Below are 14,629 nucleotides of genomic sequence, written 5' to 3'. Positions count from 1 at the left end.
ATCTTAAAATCTCAAGATAGCATTATGTTTTAAAAAGGTAAATTATTTAATAAACAATAAACAATGTTATAATTATATATAGCATACAGAGGAACTTGAATGTCAGTCTGTAAAGTTGAGTGGTTTACTGAGAAACTTCCTGAAATCATTTTACGAGCGATGAGGGTGACAAACTTCAGTTTAGAGAGTGACCAGTCATCAGTGAGAAGAGAAGTTTGAAGAACAAAGCAAAACAGGTAAAAAAAAAAATTTAATGAGTTTCAAAAAGTCTTTTTAAAAGAAGACTTTTTCACATCTGTAGCAGTGATGGTGAATAAGACCATTGTTTATTAATCAAATATTATGAGTGACCTAATGCTGTAAATGGTAAATGGCTTGTATTTGTATAGCGTTTTACTAGTCCCTAAGGACCCCAAAGCGCTTTACACATCCAGTCATCCACCCATTCACACACTGGTGATGCTGGTAATGCTGTCCTCTTATTTGGCAGTTAATATACATTTATATTTATTATATATATTATACATCTTTTATTGAGCTGTGTGATGTGAACTGTTGGCTTTTTCTTTATTTTATTTTTTGTTATGATTTCTTTTTGCTTCATCTGCTGGATAAGTTATTCTGTGGAGGGAGAGACTGAACGTCTCGAGCATCGAACATGTTTGTTCTCATCTGGTCGGCTTTGTTTGTCTCTGTAAAAGCCAGCATTGCTGACACAGGTTTGTATCTTCTCCTTTACTGTAATTCTGCTGTGTGTGTGTGTGTGTGTACATATGTGCTTAAGTCTGATGGTTTGACATGTGTGTGCATCAGTGAAGGCTTTCCTTTACCTAACATCAAATGGCCTCTGTTAAATCACCACACTGAGTACTCTGTCATTACCAATGTATTAAATCACACAGACAACAGTATCAGTATCAGTGTAACTGTAAAAAAAAACATGGCAACAGCGCTGTTAAATGTGTTAGCAACAATGCAAATGGAGAAGAAAGAGAAAACCTGCTAGTCCATAAAAACCTGTCTAAAAAACATGGTTTGTGCTTTTCATCTAAACACTTTCCACTTTAACATTTTCAGATTTTTTAGTCCTGTATTTTTAACACAACCTCTGTATTTGCATGTACTACTTATAATTCAGAAACCACAGATATTAACTTTTTTATTTTTCCTTTCCATTTTATTTCCCTCGAGTGCAGAGCACCTGTCTAGTTTTAGGCTGGAATTCCTTAAAGTCATTAAAAGTCATCATCACAGTCATCATTGGTCAGGAATTGCTATAGGTGCAGCATTAACTTTAGTAATTATTATCAGGTTTTCTCCGTAGATAAATTTGAATATTTTCTTGTTGACTTGGGTGAATAATAACCACAATTTTTTTTCCAATAGAATTTATAGTTTTTAATATCGATTTTTACCAAAAATACTTTCAAAATCAAAAAAACAAAAAAACAAAAAATAGCCCAAACAAAGGAAATATTTACAATAAACATTTCTGAATCAGCATTTCTGAATCAGCATTTCTGAATCAGCATTTCTGAACGACATTCTACAGACTGTTGTATCAGTCAACGTGACGAAATATGTGCAGTATGTTCACAACTGTATACATGTAGAGCAACCAGCAGCTCACTGGACACATGTGGCTGTTTAGCCTCTCAGCTGTGGCTCCTGGAAGCGCTAAAATTACAAAAAAAGCTAAAGTTACATCTGTGATCTGTCTGTGCCCCCAAAGCATTTTAGCCCCCACGTGTGTGTGTGTGTGTGTACATATATAAGATACATAAAATATGTGTGTGCATGTGCTCTCTTCTGTCTTACAGCAGCTCGTGTGAAACTTTGTGGTTCTTACAGTACACTTCTTCCCTGGATTGTTGCCGGTGTATCTGTCACTTTGAATGCCTTCTGCATAACCTACATATGGTTCCTTTGGTATGTTTCTCCACATGTATTTTTATGTTTTTTTGACTCTTTGAATACAGTCAAGAGTTTTAGACAATAATTGGCTTCTGTTTCTTCTTATTAAAGGAATTCAAGAAAAAAGGTGAACCTACATCAGGAGGAGAGAACCTACATGTCACTGCAAAAAGCAGATGTATCATCAGATTATGATGTTATTGCACACCATATAAACTAAAAAGTCAGGTTTCAGATAGCTGTGTGATTGTAATTGCAGCCTGTTGTCAATACTTTGGTGATTTAATTAATTCAGTTTCATTGTCTTTATTAAAGCAGATACTCTGGTATTAGAAATTTTAATTTAAATTAGCTATTAAATTAAAGCTTAATATTTGTTAATTTTTTACATTGCATTGTAAATAAATGAGATTGTTTTATATGTAACAAATTACACTTTCTATTTCAATTTATACATAGAGTTTAATAAAATTGTTCACCTGTCTACAGCTGCAAATTGAGCTTTTTTTGTTCTTTTCTTTTATCTTTGTAAGTTCAGCAGGTTGTAGCTAACAAGGCTACAACTATTCTACCTCTTTATCGTTCAGATCAGTTCACTAGCTCTCTGGGGTCAGTCAGTTATAGCACAGTTTTTCTACTGTTCCTCTTTGCCATTGTTGTGGAGGAAGTGTTAGTTGAAAGCAGAGACACTCTATAACAAGACGCAAGGATACCCACACAAACATGCATCAACACGGACACACTGAGAGTGAAGCAGAGGACAGAGACACAAGGACACATAATAAACAAGAAACTAAACAAGGAATAGAAGAAACTCAAAACGGACTAACTTTAAACTAATTAATAACCTAAAACCTAAACCATTATACAAAATATCACTAAAACACATGAAACTCAAAAATCTGGATCAAAAGGATCCAGAGCCATGGCACATATCATCACCCATGAACTAACTTCACAGCTGGTCAGAGGTTTCTGTGCTGATTTTTGAGTCAGAATAAGTTGTTTGGCCTTGGTAGAGAAGATTTGGCAAGTTATTCATAGACGCAATCTATACACTCAACTCTGCTGCTTAGCCTACAAATGTTTGGGGAAATATAGTCAGAAAGCCTGTTTATAAGATTTACTGCCAAGGATTGTTACAACAAAGAAAACATCAACCAAACACAAATTTCCTCATTTTTTGTGCAACGTACCCAAATTTATGTGGTTGATAAACACAAATACACAGCTCAGTTAACGGTCATCATAATACCATAACCCAGTACCACCTGTAAAATTAGCTTAACTTGTGAAACAAATGAAGAAAAAATGTATGTGAACTGTGACTGCTTTTACTATTTAATATTTTTTTTCTATCTTGATGAAAAAATGAGAAAGTTATGGAAGTTATGTGATTGTCAGTTTGTCCCTTTTTTCTCTCATAGGTCTGCTCATAGATATAAAGCTCACTGGCATTATAAGTCTGAGGAAGGGTGAGACTCTGAATCTGACCTGCTCTGTTAAAAGTTTTCCTCCATCTCAGATTGTGTGGTCTAAACGTAGTTATAACCAAGGGCGTAGATTTGGCATGCACGGAAGGGACATGTCCCCACCAATATCCTGTGATTATTGAATTGTCCCCACCAATAATTTGATAACTTATAGTAAAGAAAAACAAAACCGATTGAAAGAAAAAAAACGATCTGTCAAAATTTTATTCACCTAACGGTGCAGAAAGAGTTAAATTACGTTCTCTACTGGAGTCCTACCTCATGTGACAAATATGGCCAATGTGATTGGCTGTGCCTTTTGGGGGGCTCTGTTTAGTTTTAGTAGTGGCAAGCCTGCGCTGCGAGGACCCGCAAGGAGGAGAGGACGATGGCAGCAAAAAGGAAGAACCTGGAAGAAACCTGTAAGTCACTTAAAGTCAAGTTCACTCATAAAATGTGTCCGTCATAATAACATTACAGGCTATGCTAGGCCATACGTGCCAACCCTCCAGATTTTTCCGGGATAATCCCGAATTTCAGTGCCCCTCCCAAACATCTTCCAGAGCCACGATTCTCCCCAATTTACCCCAATTTTCCACCTGGACAACAAAATTGAAAAACCATATCCAAGATTGGCCCAGCCAATTCCAGTTTCCAACAATGGCTGCTACTACTGCAGCTACTTAGTTTTAATATTACTCTTATCACTCTTTCTGGGTCGCAAAATAAACTTTTAACATATTTTCAGGCGAGAATGTAGCTGTGTAAACTTCAAATATCTGAGGCAATGAGAACAGCAAACTCCGGGCACATTGTTTTCAAACGATGGCCTGGGTCTGCCCCGGGGCCTCCTCCCAGTGGAACACCTCACCCAGGAAGCATCTTTGTTAGATGCCTGAACCACCTACTCTACTGTGAGCCCCTTCCGGATGGCCGTACTTCTCACCCTATCTCTAAGGGAGAGGGTAGCCACCCTTTGGACGAAGCCCATTTCTGTGCATAATTTTATATTGTTGTTAATAAAAAATTAATTAAAGCAACCAAACAACCTGAAGAGCCGGTTGGGAGCCGAAAGAGCCTGATCTTTTTAGTGAGTCGAGCCGAAAGAGCCGGTTCTCTAAAAAGAGACGGAAATCCCATAACTAGTGGCAATGTGTCCTTCACAGTGCTATGTGTCTCCTTCTCTGGGCGGAATCTGACCTTGACTCTCCTCTGGAGAAACTACTCTTCACACAACTACTCTTCACCTGATTGTCAGCTAACCAGTGTTAGTTCTTACCTATTACCATCCCAGCTACAGGTACAGCTTGTTCACTAACTCACCCAGACCTCCACAGTCTAGCTCCCTCCTTTCATGTACCTCCACCTGCCAACAAGTAAGATGTTAAATGTTACCTGTTTGGATCAGTCACATCAACCCCCTCTCATTTTGCTCTCCCTCTGTGGGTTTGTTTTCCAGCTCACTTACCCCTGTTCCCTCATCATATCCAATATCCTCTCTGGCTCCAAGCTCTAGATTTGGAGACCCCTTTACATCATGTTCATGGTTATCTGTCCCTAAGTTATGTTCATAGTCAATGTGTATTGTATATAGCGCTTAGCTCACGTTCACAGAATCTAGCTCTACCTGATTTTTGGCTCTAGTTCATGTTCATTATTTTGCACATAACCACGTACTTCTATATAGCCCTATCCATGTTATTGTTAATCACTGTTACATTTGTTCTTGTAAATAACTTTATTCACGTCAATTTGAGTCATGGTCTGAATCTGCATTTGGCTCCATCTCGGGTTCTGGCTTTTCCAGCTGTGACACCATGCCTATGTAAATTAATTAATGGTAATTATGTAATTTATCAGCTCCCTTTTATCTCAGTGATCAGCATATTTGGTGCAGCCTCCTCCATTTATTTGAGCTCAGAACAAGGCTGTTCGTGAGACCCGGGAAACATTTTCATACAGTATTAAGAAGTATTAATAAGTGTACCTGAAAGAGTTGGTATAAAATGTTTACATTTAAGTATAAGCTTCTGACCTGCAGTTGAGCAATGTGAGAAAACTACTTGACACTGATCACAAGACAGAGTACAGTAGAGGTTCATAAGAAAGAGGAAGTGTCATTTGAAAGCAGAGAAATTCTGTATCATTGTAAAAAAAAACAAATTTTAATGATTATATTAAATATTACATATAAAATATAAACTTAAATCTTAACAGGAAAACATTTTTCTGCTTCCAACAGAATGATCAGTGTTTTAAACACACATCGTCCTTTTATTTTAACTTTAGCTCAAAGCTAATTGTGGTTTATCGCCTTTTATTATATTTGGCATTTGCAGAGAGGCTGCAACACTTCTGCACATGTGGACATGAAATATGCAGAAGTGAATATTCTTAAGCTCTTAAATGCATTCAATGTTTTAATTCAATCATTTAAACTTTTACACTGAGTAAATAAGAAAGTACTTTGATAGCAATATAATCACGCTGTATGGGTTGTATAAAGCTGAGGTAATATAAAAATAAGCTATGTCCTATACAAGTCTTTTTTTTACTCTAATATTGAATTGAATATTGATTTATTGATTTGCATTCAAATATCTCCGTGAATATAGAATAAAGATCTACCACAAAGCACGAAAGAAAAAGACAAGGCTAATCAAAAGGTATCGGCTGAAGCATATTCTTATTACGCATATTGAGGGTGTAAAGTGCCTTGAGGTGAATGATGATGACTTGATGCTATATGAATATATAAAACTTGTTTGAGCATCATTACTGGAATATCAAATCTCAAGATAACACAGTGGGTTTAAAAAAAAAGGTAAATTATTTAATAAACAATGAACATTTTATAATTATACCAGAGGAACAAGAATGTGAGTCTTTAAAGTTGAGTGGTTTACTGACAGACTTCCTTGTTGCAAGAATGAGGAAGAAAAAGAGAAGAGAGGCGACGATGAAAAACTTTAGTCAGCAGACATCAGTGAGAAGAGAAGCTTGAAGAACAAAGCAAAGCAGGTAAAATAAGGTTTAAAGTCTTTTTATCTTTTTAAAAAAAGAAATGTAAAGACTTTTTCACATATGTAGAAGCGCTGGTGAATAAGACCATTATTTATTAATTAAATCGTATGATTGACCCAATTCTGTCCTCTTATTTGGCAGTTAATATAGATTTATTTATTATTACAAGTGATTATTATTGTGTTATATTATTGTATTGGTGCTATTGCTGCACTGTGAGGATAATTTTTATTTTTTAAACAATATTTGGAAACAGATGTCACAAAGGTCTTTTTCATAAAGAATGCTGGAGTATTGGTATATATGTGTCACAGTTTGTAAAGGACACATCGTTTTGTCTCAAAGCTAAGCACGCAACATCTTTTATTGAGCTGTGATTTGAATTGTTGACTTTTTCTTTCTTTGTTTTGATTTCTGCATGTTTGCTTCATCTGCTGGATAAGTTATTCTGTGGAGGGAGAGACTGAACGTCTCGAGCATCGAAAATGTTTGTTCTCATCTGGTCGGCTCTGTTTGTCTCTGTAAAAGGAAACATTGCTGACACGGGTTTGTATCTTCTCCTTTACTGTAATTCTGCTATATTTATTTGTATTTGACTTTTTAAAATATTTGCATGTAACACTCTTTTTCTGAAATGTATCCAGATTATAAGAATTTTTTATTACCCACAGTTCATCATAAATTTGTGCCTTTACTATCATCTGTTGGCTAATGTTTTGTTAAACGTGCTCCGAGATATTGTTGATGCACATCCAGGGAGGTTCCATAGCCTGGATATAATAAGCTGTGACATGAGAACATTATAGTAGTTGTGGAGTACAGCACAAACAAGCAGCCCGTGTAAAAGATAAAAGTTCAATATCTTTAATTAGACATCATGTTTATTGTTGTAAACTAAATATTCTTTATCACTATATTTATCTTTCCCTTTGCATTAACAGGTGCCTCAGCCTGGGCACAACAACACTGTTACGACGAAGGATACTGTATTAATCTCACTAGGCGGGAACTAACAGCAGAAGCTGGACTCTGTGTTGTGATCCCGTGTTCTTTCACTACTGCTGATGGCTTTACACCCAAACATATAGTTTGGTACAAATGTGAAGCATCTCAAAAATTTTGCAGTGATGCTGACATAATATTTCACAGCAACAAAAACACAGACAAAAAAGCTCAGTCTGGGTTTGAAGGACGAGTCTCACGCTTGGAGCCTGATGTGAGTCAGAACAACTGCAGCATCATCATTAATGATCTGAAAGAGTCTGATTCTGGATCATATCGGCTTGGAGTTACTGGTGAACTGAATGGACGACAAGATCGATTCACATTCATTCCAAGAGTAAATGTTTCAGTTAAAGGTATGAAAATCTATTCCAAGGACAATCGTGTAGAAAAGAAAAACATTCAGTCATTTACAATAGCATATTTTGTATTTTATGGTCTTAATGAAGTATTCATTCTTTTGGGGAATTCTTGACCTCTATGGTAGCTGGTAGGAAATGCAGAAGTTCCTGAAAAAACCTGTGCTTCCTATTAACCATTTTCATTTAATATTTTAATATTTAATCCCAGATTAATGTGATAGATCAGACCTTCCCAAAGTGTGGGGCCCGCCCCCTAGGAGGGGCACAGAGCCATTGCAGGGGGGGCTTGGCATGAAAAGGGGAAAAAAAACAAAACAACGCTTGGACACTGCTAGCACGGCGCGCATACACAAACGCAAAGCAGGAGATGAAGCATAGCTGAATATGTTTCCAAACCAACTTCATTCTAAGCCAAAGACTAGAAAATATGGTGAAGAAGGGCCAAGGTAGGTCTCCCCTGCAAAACTGGTTTTCCCTTCGTCTGGAGCATCGCTGGGCTGTTCAAATCATGGACAAACAGTATCCCACATTCTTGATTTTTAGTTCACAAACACTTCTTGTGATGACTAACTACTCCTGACATTTTGGAGATGTTAGCTTTTTATACAGTAAAGCTACAGTGGGATACAAATAACATCAGGCTGATCCTGCCACGATTTGTTCCCCGGTTCAAATCACGGACGAACAGGATCCTACAGCTGTTTATGTTTTTAAACCCATTTTGCACATAGAGACATTTTTTGAAAAATGTATTGATAGCAATGTTGAATATTATTACACAGGAAAAAAAACAACTACATGTAAAATAATCACACCGTGAGCTTCTGCCTTTCTAAATAGAGGGACAGTAACTGCATGTGTGTATGCAAGCGTGTAAAACCTAAAGATAGAGACAAAATACTGTTAATCTGACTATCTGCCAGTCTGCAATTCATCTTATGTAAACAATAACGTGGCGCACAGCTGACGTGAAAAAAGGCGCATTTGACGGTGAGTGACGAACTCTGTATTACTCGTCCACACGTAAACGCAAAAAATGAGTTTTAAAAAATCTCAGTTTTCGGTGATTCCAAACGCCGTTTACGTGTGGACGAAACAGCTGCATTTTCAAAAATACCCGTGTAGGTGCGGACGTAGCGTAAAAGAGTTAGTAGTTTATTTCCTTACTACCTGCAGATTACTTGTATTTGCTTAATTGTTTACTAAATGTTTGAGGTGTGAAATAAACCACAATTGAGCAAAATATGGGTGCGAACATTTTTCTTGTAAAACAAAGGGGGGCCCAGCGGAAAAAGTTTGGGAACCACTGTGATAGATTAACCTCAGGTAGTTAATTTGGTTTCATTAATTCAGTTTATTTCCACCAGTTCTTAATCAGAAGCCCAGAGTAATGATTCCCACACTGACTGAGGGACAGCAGGCCACACTGACCTGCACTGCTCCTGGTCTCTGCTCTGGATCTGTTCCTGAAATCACCTGGACATGGAGAGGAGCAGGAGGGTCTGAATCTTACATTACAGGAAACAGCGTGGATTTCAAGACTGAGAATCTGACTGATGCAACACAGAGACACATCTCAACTTTAACCTTTAATCCTTCAGCTGAACAACACAACACCACTGTTACCTGTAAAATCCACTTCACAGGTGAAACAACTACAGAAGAGGCTTCAACTTTGAAAGTAAACTGTGAGTTCTTTTACAGTCTCATTGTTTTTGTTTTTTAAATCTACTGAAGTTTACAGCTCCATGCAAGCTTTGCAAGAAAGTCAGAAGTTAAGGAAAGTACATGATTATGTACTTTATATTTTTTGTCTCACAGATATGAAGGACGTTGAAGTCATTGGGGTGACAAGTGTGAGGGAGGGAAATGTTCTGAATCTGACCTGCAGTGTTGAAAGTTTCCCGCCAGCTCATATTGGGTGGAAAAAAGTTCCTCCCAACACAAACCTTCAGACTGAAAACACTGACCTGCACTATGATACTGGATCTGCTACACTTGTCAGTCCGAATGTGACAGCAGAAAATTCTGGGCAGTACATCTGTATGGCAAAACATCTGGACAAAACACTGACTTCCTATGTCAATGTGACTCTGACATGTAAGTGGATGATATGAATATTGAATCTGAAGTTCATATTTGCATGAAAATGACCTTACCTTGCTTCATGATTCTGGTTACATGTTTATAGGGCATACAAAGATACAGGATGGCTCTGTATGTGTGCTTCAGTCAGAGGTTTTGACCTGTGTGTGTATCAGTGAAGGGTTTCCTTTACCTAACATCAAATGGCTGCTCCTAGAAAACCACACTCAGTATACTCTCATTACTATTGTTTCAAACCACACAGTCAACAGCACTGTCAGTCTCACTGTAAAAAACCATGGCAACAGCACTGTTGGATTTCTTAGCAACACTGGGCATGTAGAAGAAAGAGAGAATCTAATTTCAGTACTGGATTTTTAATATGATCTCTGGTTTGCATGTGCTACACATAATTTAAAACAACATAAACAACAACACTTTTTCCTTTCCATATCATTTCCTTTAAGTGCAGAGCAATTATCTAGTTTTATTTTAGGATTCCTGAAAGTCTTCATTGCCTTTTTGACTGGGGTACTTTTTTCAGTAATCGTGCGCTGTTTGGTCAAAAGTTGCTACAGGTACAACATTAACTTTAATAATTATTATTAGGTTTTCTCTGAAGATAGATTTTTACATATATTTGTAAACATATTCTATAAAACCTGAAATTTCTCCATGAAAAAAAAGACCTCCAGAAATTCTGATGAGACTTTGGATATGGATTTTTGTTTGTTTGTTTGGATACTTATAGACTTGGATGACTAATTACCACAATCTTTTTTTGTTTCCTATAGACCTTATAGTTTTTTAATATTGATCTCTACCAAATGGTTGAGATATCACTTAATGGTTTACTTATACGTTATGTAAATACAAGTACAGTAGATAATACAGTTGCAATAAATGAAATAAAATACCAAATTATATTGAAATTAATAACAAAAAACTATCCAGAGCATTTATTTCTGCCACTAGAGCTCATTTATTTCTAGTAGTATGCCACAGAACATCATTCCAGCAAAGGAAAATATTGTATCAAACAACAAAATAGTGCATTTCTAATTTTTTAACATTATATGCATCTCTGTTAAACTGCAGCAGCAGAAAAGTCTCACATTCTGAACAATGGTAATTGTATCACACGCTGCAAAATCATGTGTACTTTCAAAAACAAAAACAAACAAACATCCAAAACAAAAATTTGAGTGAAGCTTTAAACATTCTCAGCACCTTTCTACACACTAAGTATCAGTTAACGTGACAGAAATATGTGCAGTATGTACACAACCGTATACATGTAGAGCAGAGGTTGGCAACCAGCAGCTCACTGGACACGTGGTTGTTAAGCCTCTCAGCTGTGGCTCCTTGAAACATTCAAATAAAAAAATAAATTAAAAAAAAGAAACTATTTGACAGTACATGGGGGGGAAATACAAAGCTAAGCTTATATCTGTCATCTGTCTGTACCCCCACAGCATTTTAGTGTGTCTGTGTGTGTGTGTGTGTGTTTACATATATAAAATATGTGTGTGCATGTGCTCTCTTCTGTCTTACAGCAGCTCATGTGAAACATTGTGGTTCTTACAGTACACTTCTTCCCTGGATTGTTGCTGGTGTATCTGTCACTTTGAATGCCTTCTGCATAACCTACATATGGTTCCTCTGGTATGTTTCTCCACATGTATTTTTGTGTTTTTTTGACTCTTTGAATGCAGTCAAGACTTTTAGACAATAATGGGCTTCTGTTTCTTCTTATTAAAGGAATTCAATTCAAGAAAAAAGGTGAACCTACATCAGGAGGAGAGAACCTACATGTCACTGCAAAAAGCAGATGTATCATCAGATTATGATGTTATTGCACACCATATAAACTGAAAAGTCAGGTTTCAGATAGCTGTGTGATTGTAATGGCAGCCTTTAGTCAATACTTTGGTGATATAATTTATTTAGTTTCATTGTCTTTATTAAAGCAGATAGTATGGTATTACAAATTTTAATTCAAATTAGCTATTAAATTAAAGCTTAATATTTGTTAATTTTTTACATTGCATTGTAAATAAATGAGATTGTTTTATATGTAACAAATTACACTTTCTATTTCAATTTATACATAGAGTTTAATAAAATTGTTCACCTGTCTACAGCTGCAAATTGAGCTTTTTTTGTTCTTTTCTTTTATCTTTGTAAGTTCAGCAGGTTGTAGCTAACAAGGCTACAACTATTCTACCTCTTTATGGATCAGATCAGTTCACTAGCTCTCTGGGGTCAGTCAGTTATAGCATAGTTTTTCTACTGTTCCTCTTTGCCATTGTTGTAAAATGTGGCATGGTGGAATAACTGACAGAATCTCCCATGAAACATTAGGTGAGGAATATTTTCCTGTTTAATTATTGGACGCTTTTGTTTGTGTTTGTGTAAGATATAAGCCACACGAATGTGGGAGTGAAGATTTCAGTCTAGTCCAGCTGCCAGCTATTTTGAGTTGAGTACTGGGAATAGTTGATTGGTCTAGCTTGTGGCCCTTCTCTATAAAAGGAGGAGTGTGGAAGAGAAAGCAGGAAGGAGAGAGATGGTACTAGTGATGGGTAGATGAGGCCTTGTGAAGCATTTCAGCACATTCCCCAAACTGTATCGATACTGAGTCGACACAGTGTTGCTGTTTTGCTCCATACTGTCACCTGGTGGACCTTAAATATTATTGCAGGCAACTTACTTGAGACTCACAACAGGCACTGACTCAATGACCTAGTCATACTTGTATACACTGTAAGGTATTGTACTTTCCATGGAATCATTTTATATTTTTTACATTGCAAATATTGTAGACATATTTAAAATATATTTAGAATGACATTAAGTGAAAATTAAAATGAAGGTATTGTGAATGTAACATTACCCATTTAAATGTATTTGACTCAGAGTTTATTATAAATTTCTATTCAGAAAAATAAGTTTATCCAATGTTTTTTCCATTGCGTTTTTGACACCATTTCCTCAGCTTTGGAAAACACACGCTCATAGGGCACAGATGAAGCTGGGGTACACAAAAACTGTAAAGCCAGGTGGAAAAGGTTCGGATAAGATGTCTTCCTATTCCCCCCGGTACGTTAAAGGATCCTCTGATCTTGGAATGTTTTTCTCCAACACTCTCCACAAGACTAAGGGATTGTCTTTTATAAAAAAAAAAAAAAAAATCAGGACTGCCTGGTCAAAAACAGTCTTCCTAGATGCTTGATTTCAAAAATAATGAAACATATATTAATGATGATAATGCTGCTCAATGTCTATATAGGCCTACCTGTGTTCATTCTCGGTGTGTTTGTCTCCTCATTTTCATGTTTGGCTCTGTAGTGCCTAAACATTGAGGATGTGCTTTTGTTTGTGTAAGAAAGCGCTGCAGAACAGATGCAACATTTAACCTGCATAAAATGAAATAAATATTTTACACTGCAGGTCACATTGCTGTTTTTCCTATTCTGATAGATTACACTGAAACAAAGACAGACAAACAGTTACCTTATTTGCAGTTAAAAGATCGAAATGATCCCACACAGCAGAAACTTTTCTTTTTCTTTTGGGCTCCATTTTTTATGGAGAGATATGTATTATCTGTTTCTTTGCGAGAGTAATTTTGTTTTTGTTTCTTTGGTGGCGACTCATTCCGTTGACAGATGCAGATGTGGTACCTTTTAAACACAGTTTAGAGCGTTGGCAATGAGCGATACAGCAGCTGTATCGATCACGTGACTTTTTCTTAAAGCGACACACACACCGATACAGGTTTCGCTCTGTGAGCTTGATACATGCGCCAGTGCGTCAGTGTTGCTGGACCCTTCACTAGGTGGTACAACACAGTTGCATCTGGTTGCAGCAGCAGACTCCAGTGAGAGAGAGGAAAAAAGTAAAGTAACAAAACTGAAAATTACAAAATAAACTCACATAGGCACACAGTATAAGATGAGGGTAAATCGCAACACAGACAAACGAAAACACGGGGCTTAAATACACAGAGGAGCAATCTGGGAATGGGAGACAGGAGGGAAACAGCTGGGGCGCATCAGGGCTGACGAGACAAAGGAAGCAAAACCAGACATGCTAACATGAGACACGGACTTTCAAAACAAAACAGGAAACACAGACTGAACTTACAGACAGACTCACAAGCAGACACTGCAACAGAGTAGTGATGGGATTTCCGGCTCTTTTTAGAGAACTGGCTCTTTCAGCTCGGCTCGCTAAAAAGAGCCGGCTCTTTCGGCTCCCAACCGGCTCTTCAGGTTGTTTTGTTGCTTTAATTAATTTATTATTAACAACAATATAAAATTATGCACAAAAGGTATTATTAATGTAAAAAAAATAAACCGTGGTTTTATTTATATATGTTTACATACGGTGGCCCCTAGAGACAAAGCACGTACAAACTCCAAAACACATTTCTAGTGTTAACTGAACTTCCCTGAGTATTTTTTTAAGTAACAATGTTACTTAAATTTTATAGGAAGGGAAACGTCTGTGTGTGTCGTGCCAAACACAGCCACAGCATTGAAGCACAGCTGGACAAAATATGTGACTTGCATCATTTTGCCAACATGAAAGCCAGTGGCAAGCTGTTTCTCTGAACTACTTGGTGGTTCAAAGAAACAGCTAAACACACACAACTGTCTATTCAACACTTTTTCTCTTTCAGCTTAAAAGAGGATGTGAAAACACCCTTTGTCTTGACCATTAAATTTACTGTACATGTTGCTAATTTTAGTTATTTTTGGCTTA

At 36.8% G+C, this 14,629-nt stretch overlaps 1 protein-coding gene across 1 annotated transcript; it reads left to right on the top strand.

The window, feature by feature from the left end:
- Positions 1–6,374: 6,374 nt before the first annotated feature.
- LOC102796163 (sialic acid-binding Ig-like lectin 14) lies at positions 6,375–11,736 on the top strand. The gene is made up of 7 exons (XM_087848372.1): positions 6,375–6,407; positions 6,854–6,956; positions 7,352–7,768; positions 9,142–9,462; positions 9,596–9,874; positions 11,416–11,528; positions 11,621–11,736. The coding sequence occupies exons 2-7, from the start codon at positions 6,896–6,898 to the stop codon at positions 11,732–11,734; spliced, it is 1,305 nt and encodes a 434-aa protein (XP_087704498.1). The 5' UTR covers positions 6,375–6,407; positions 6,854–6,895; the 3' UTR covers positions 11,735–11,736.
- The last annotated feature ends 2,893 nt before the right edge of the window (positions 11,737–14,629 follow it).

This window comes from Neolamprologus brichardi, chromosome 11 (assembly GCF_056152115.1).
Source record: "Neolamprologus brichardi isolate AB-2024 chromosome 11, ASM5615211v1, whole genome shotgun sequence".
Classification (NCBI taxonomy): Eukaryota; Metazoa; Chordata; class Actinopteri; order Cichliformes; family Cichlidae; genus Neolamprologus; species Neolamprologus brichardi.
This window is presented reverse-complemented; position numbering and strand designations above follow the sequence as displayed.

Excerpts from the sequence above, each read along its gene's own strand:
- LOC102796163 (XM_087848372.1), top strand. The coding sequence starts at position 6,896 with ATGTTTGTTCTCATCTGGTCGGCTCTGTTTGTCTCTGTAAAAGGAAAC. Across the intron at positions 9,463-9,595 it reads TTCAACTTTGAAAGTAAACT|ATATGAAGGACGTTGAAGTC; the intron begins GTGAGTTCTTTT and ends TTTGTCTCACAG. Across the intron at positions 11,529-11,620 it reads ACATATGGTTCCTCTGGTAT|GAATTCAATTCAAGAAAAAA; the intron begins GTTTCTCCACAT and ends TTCTTATTAAAG.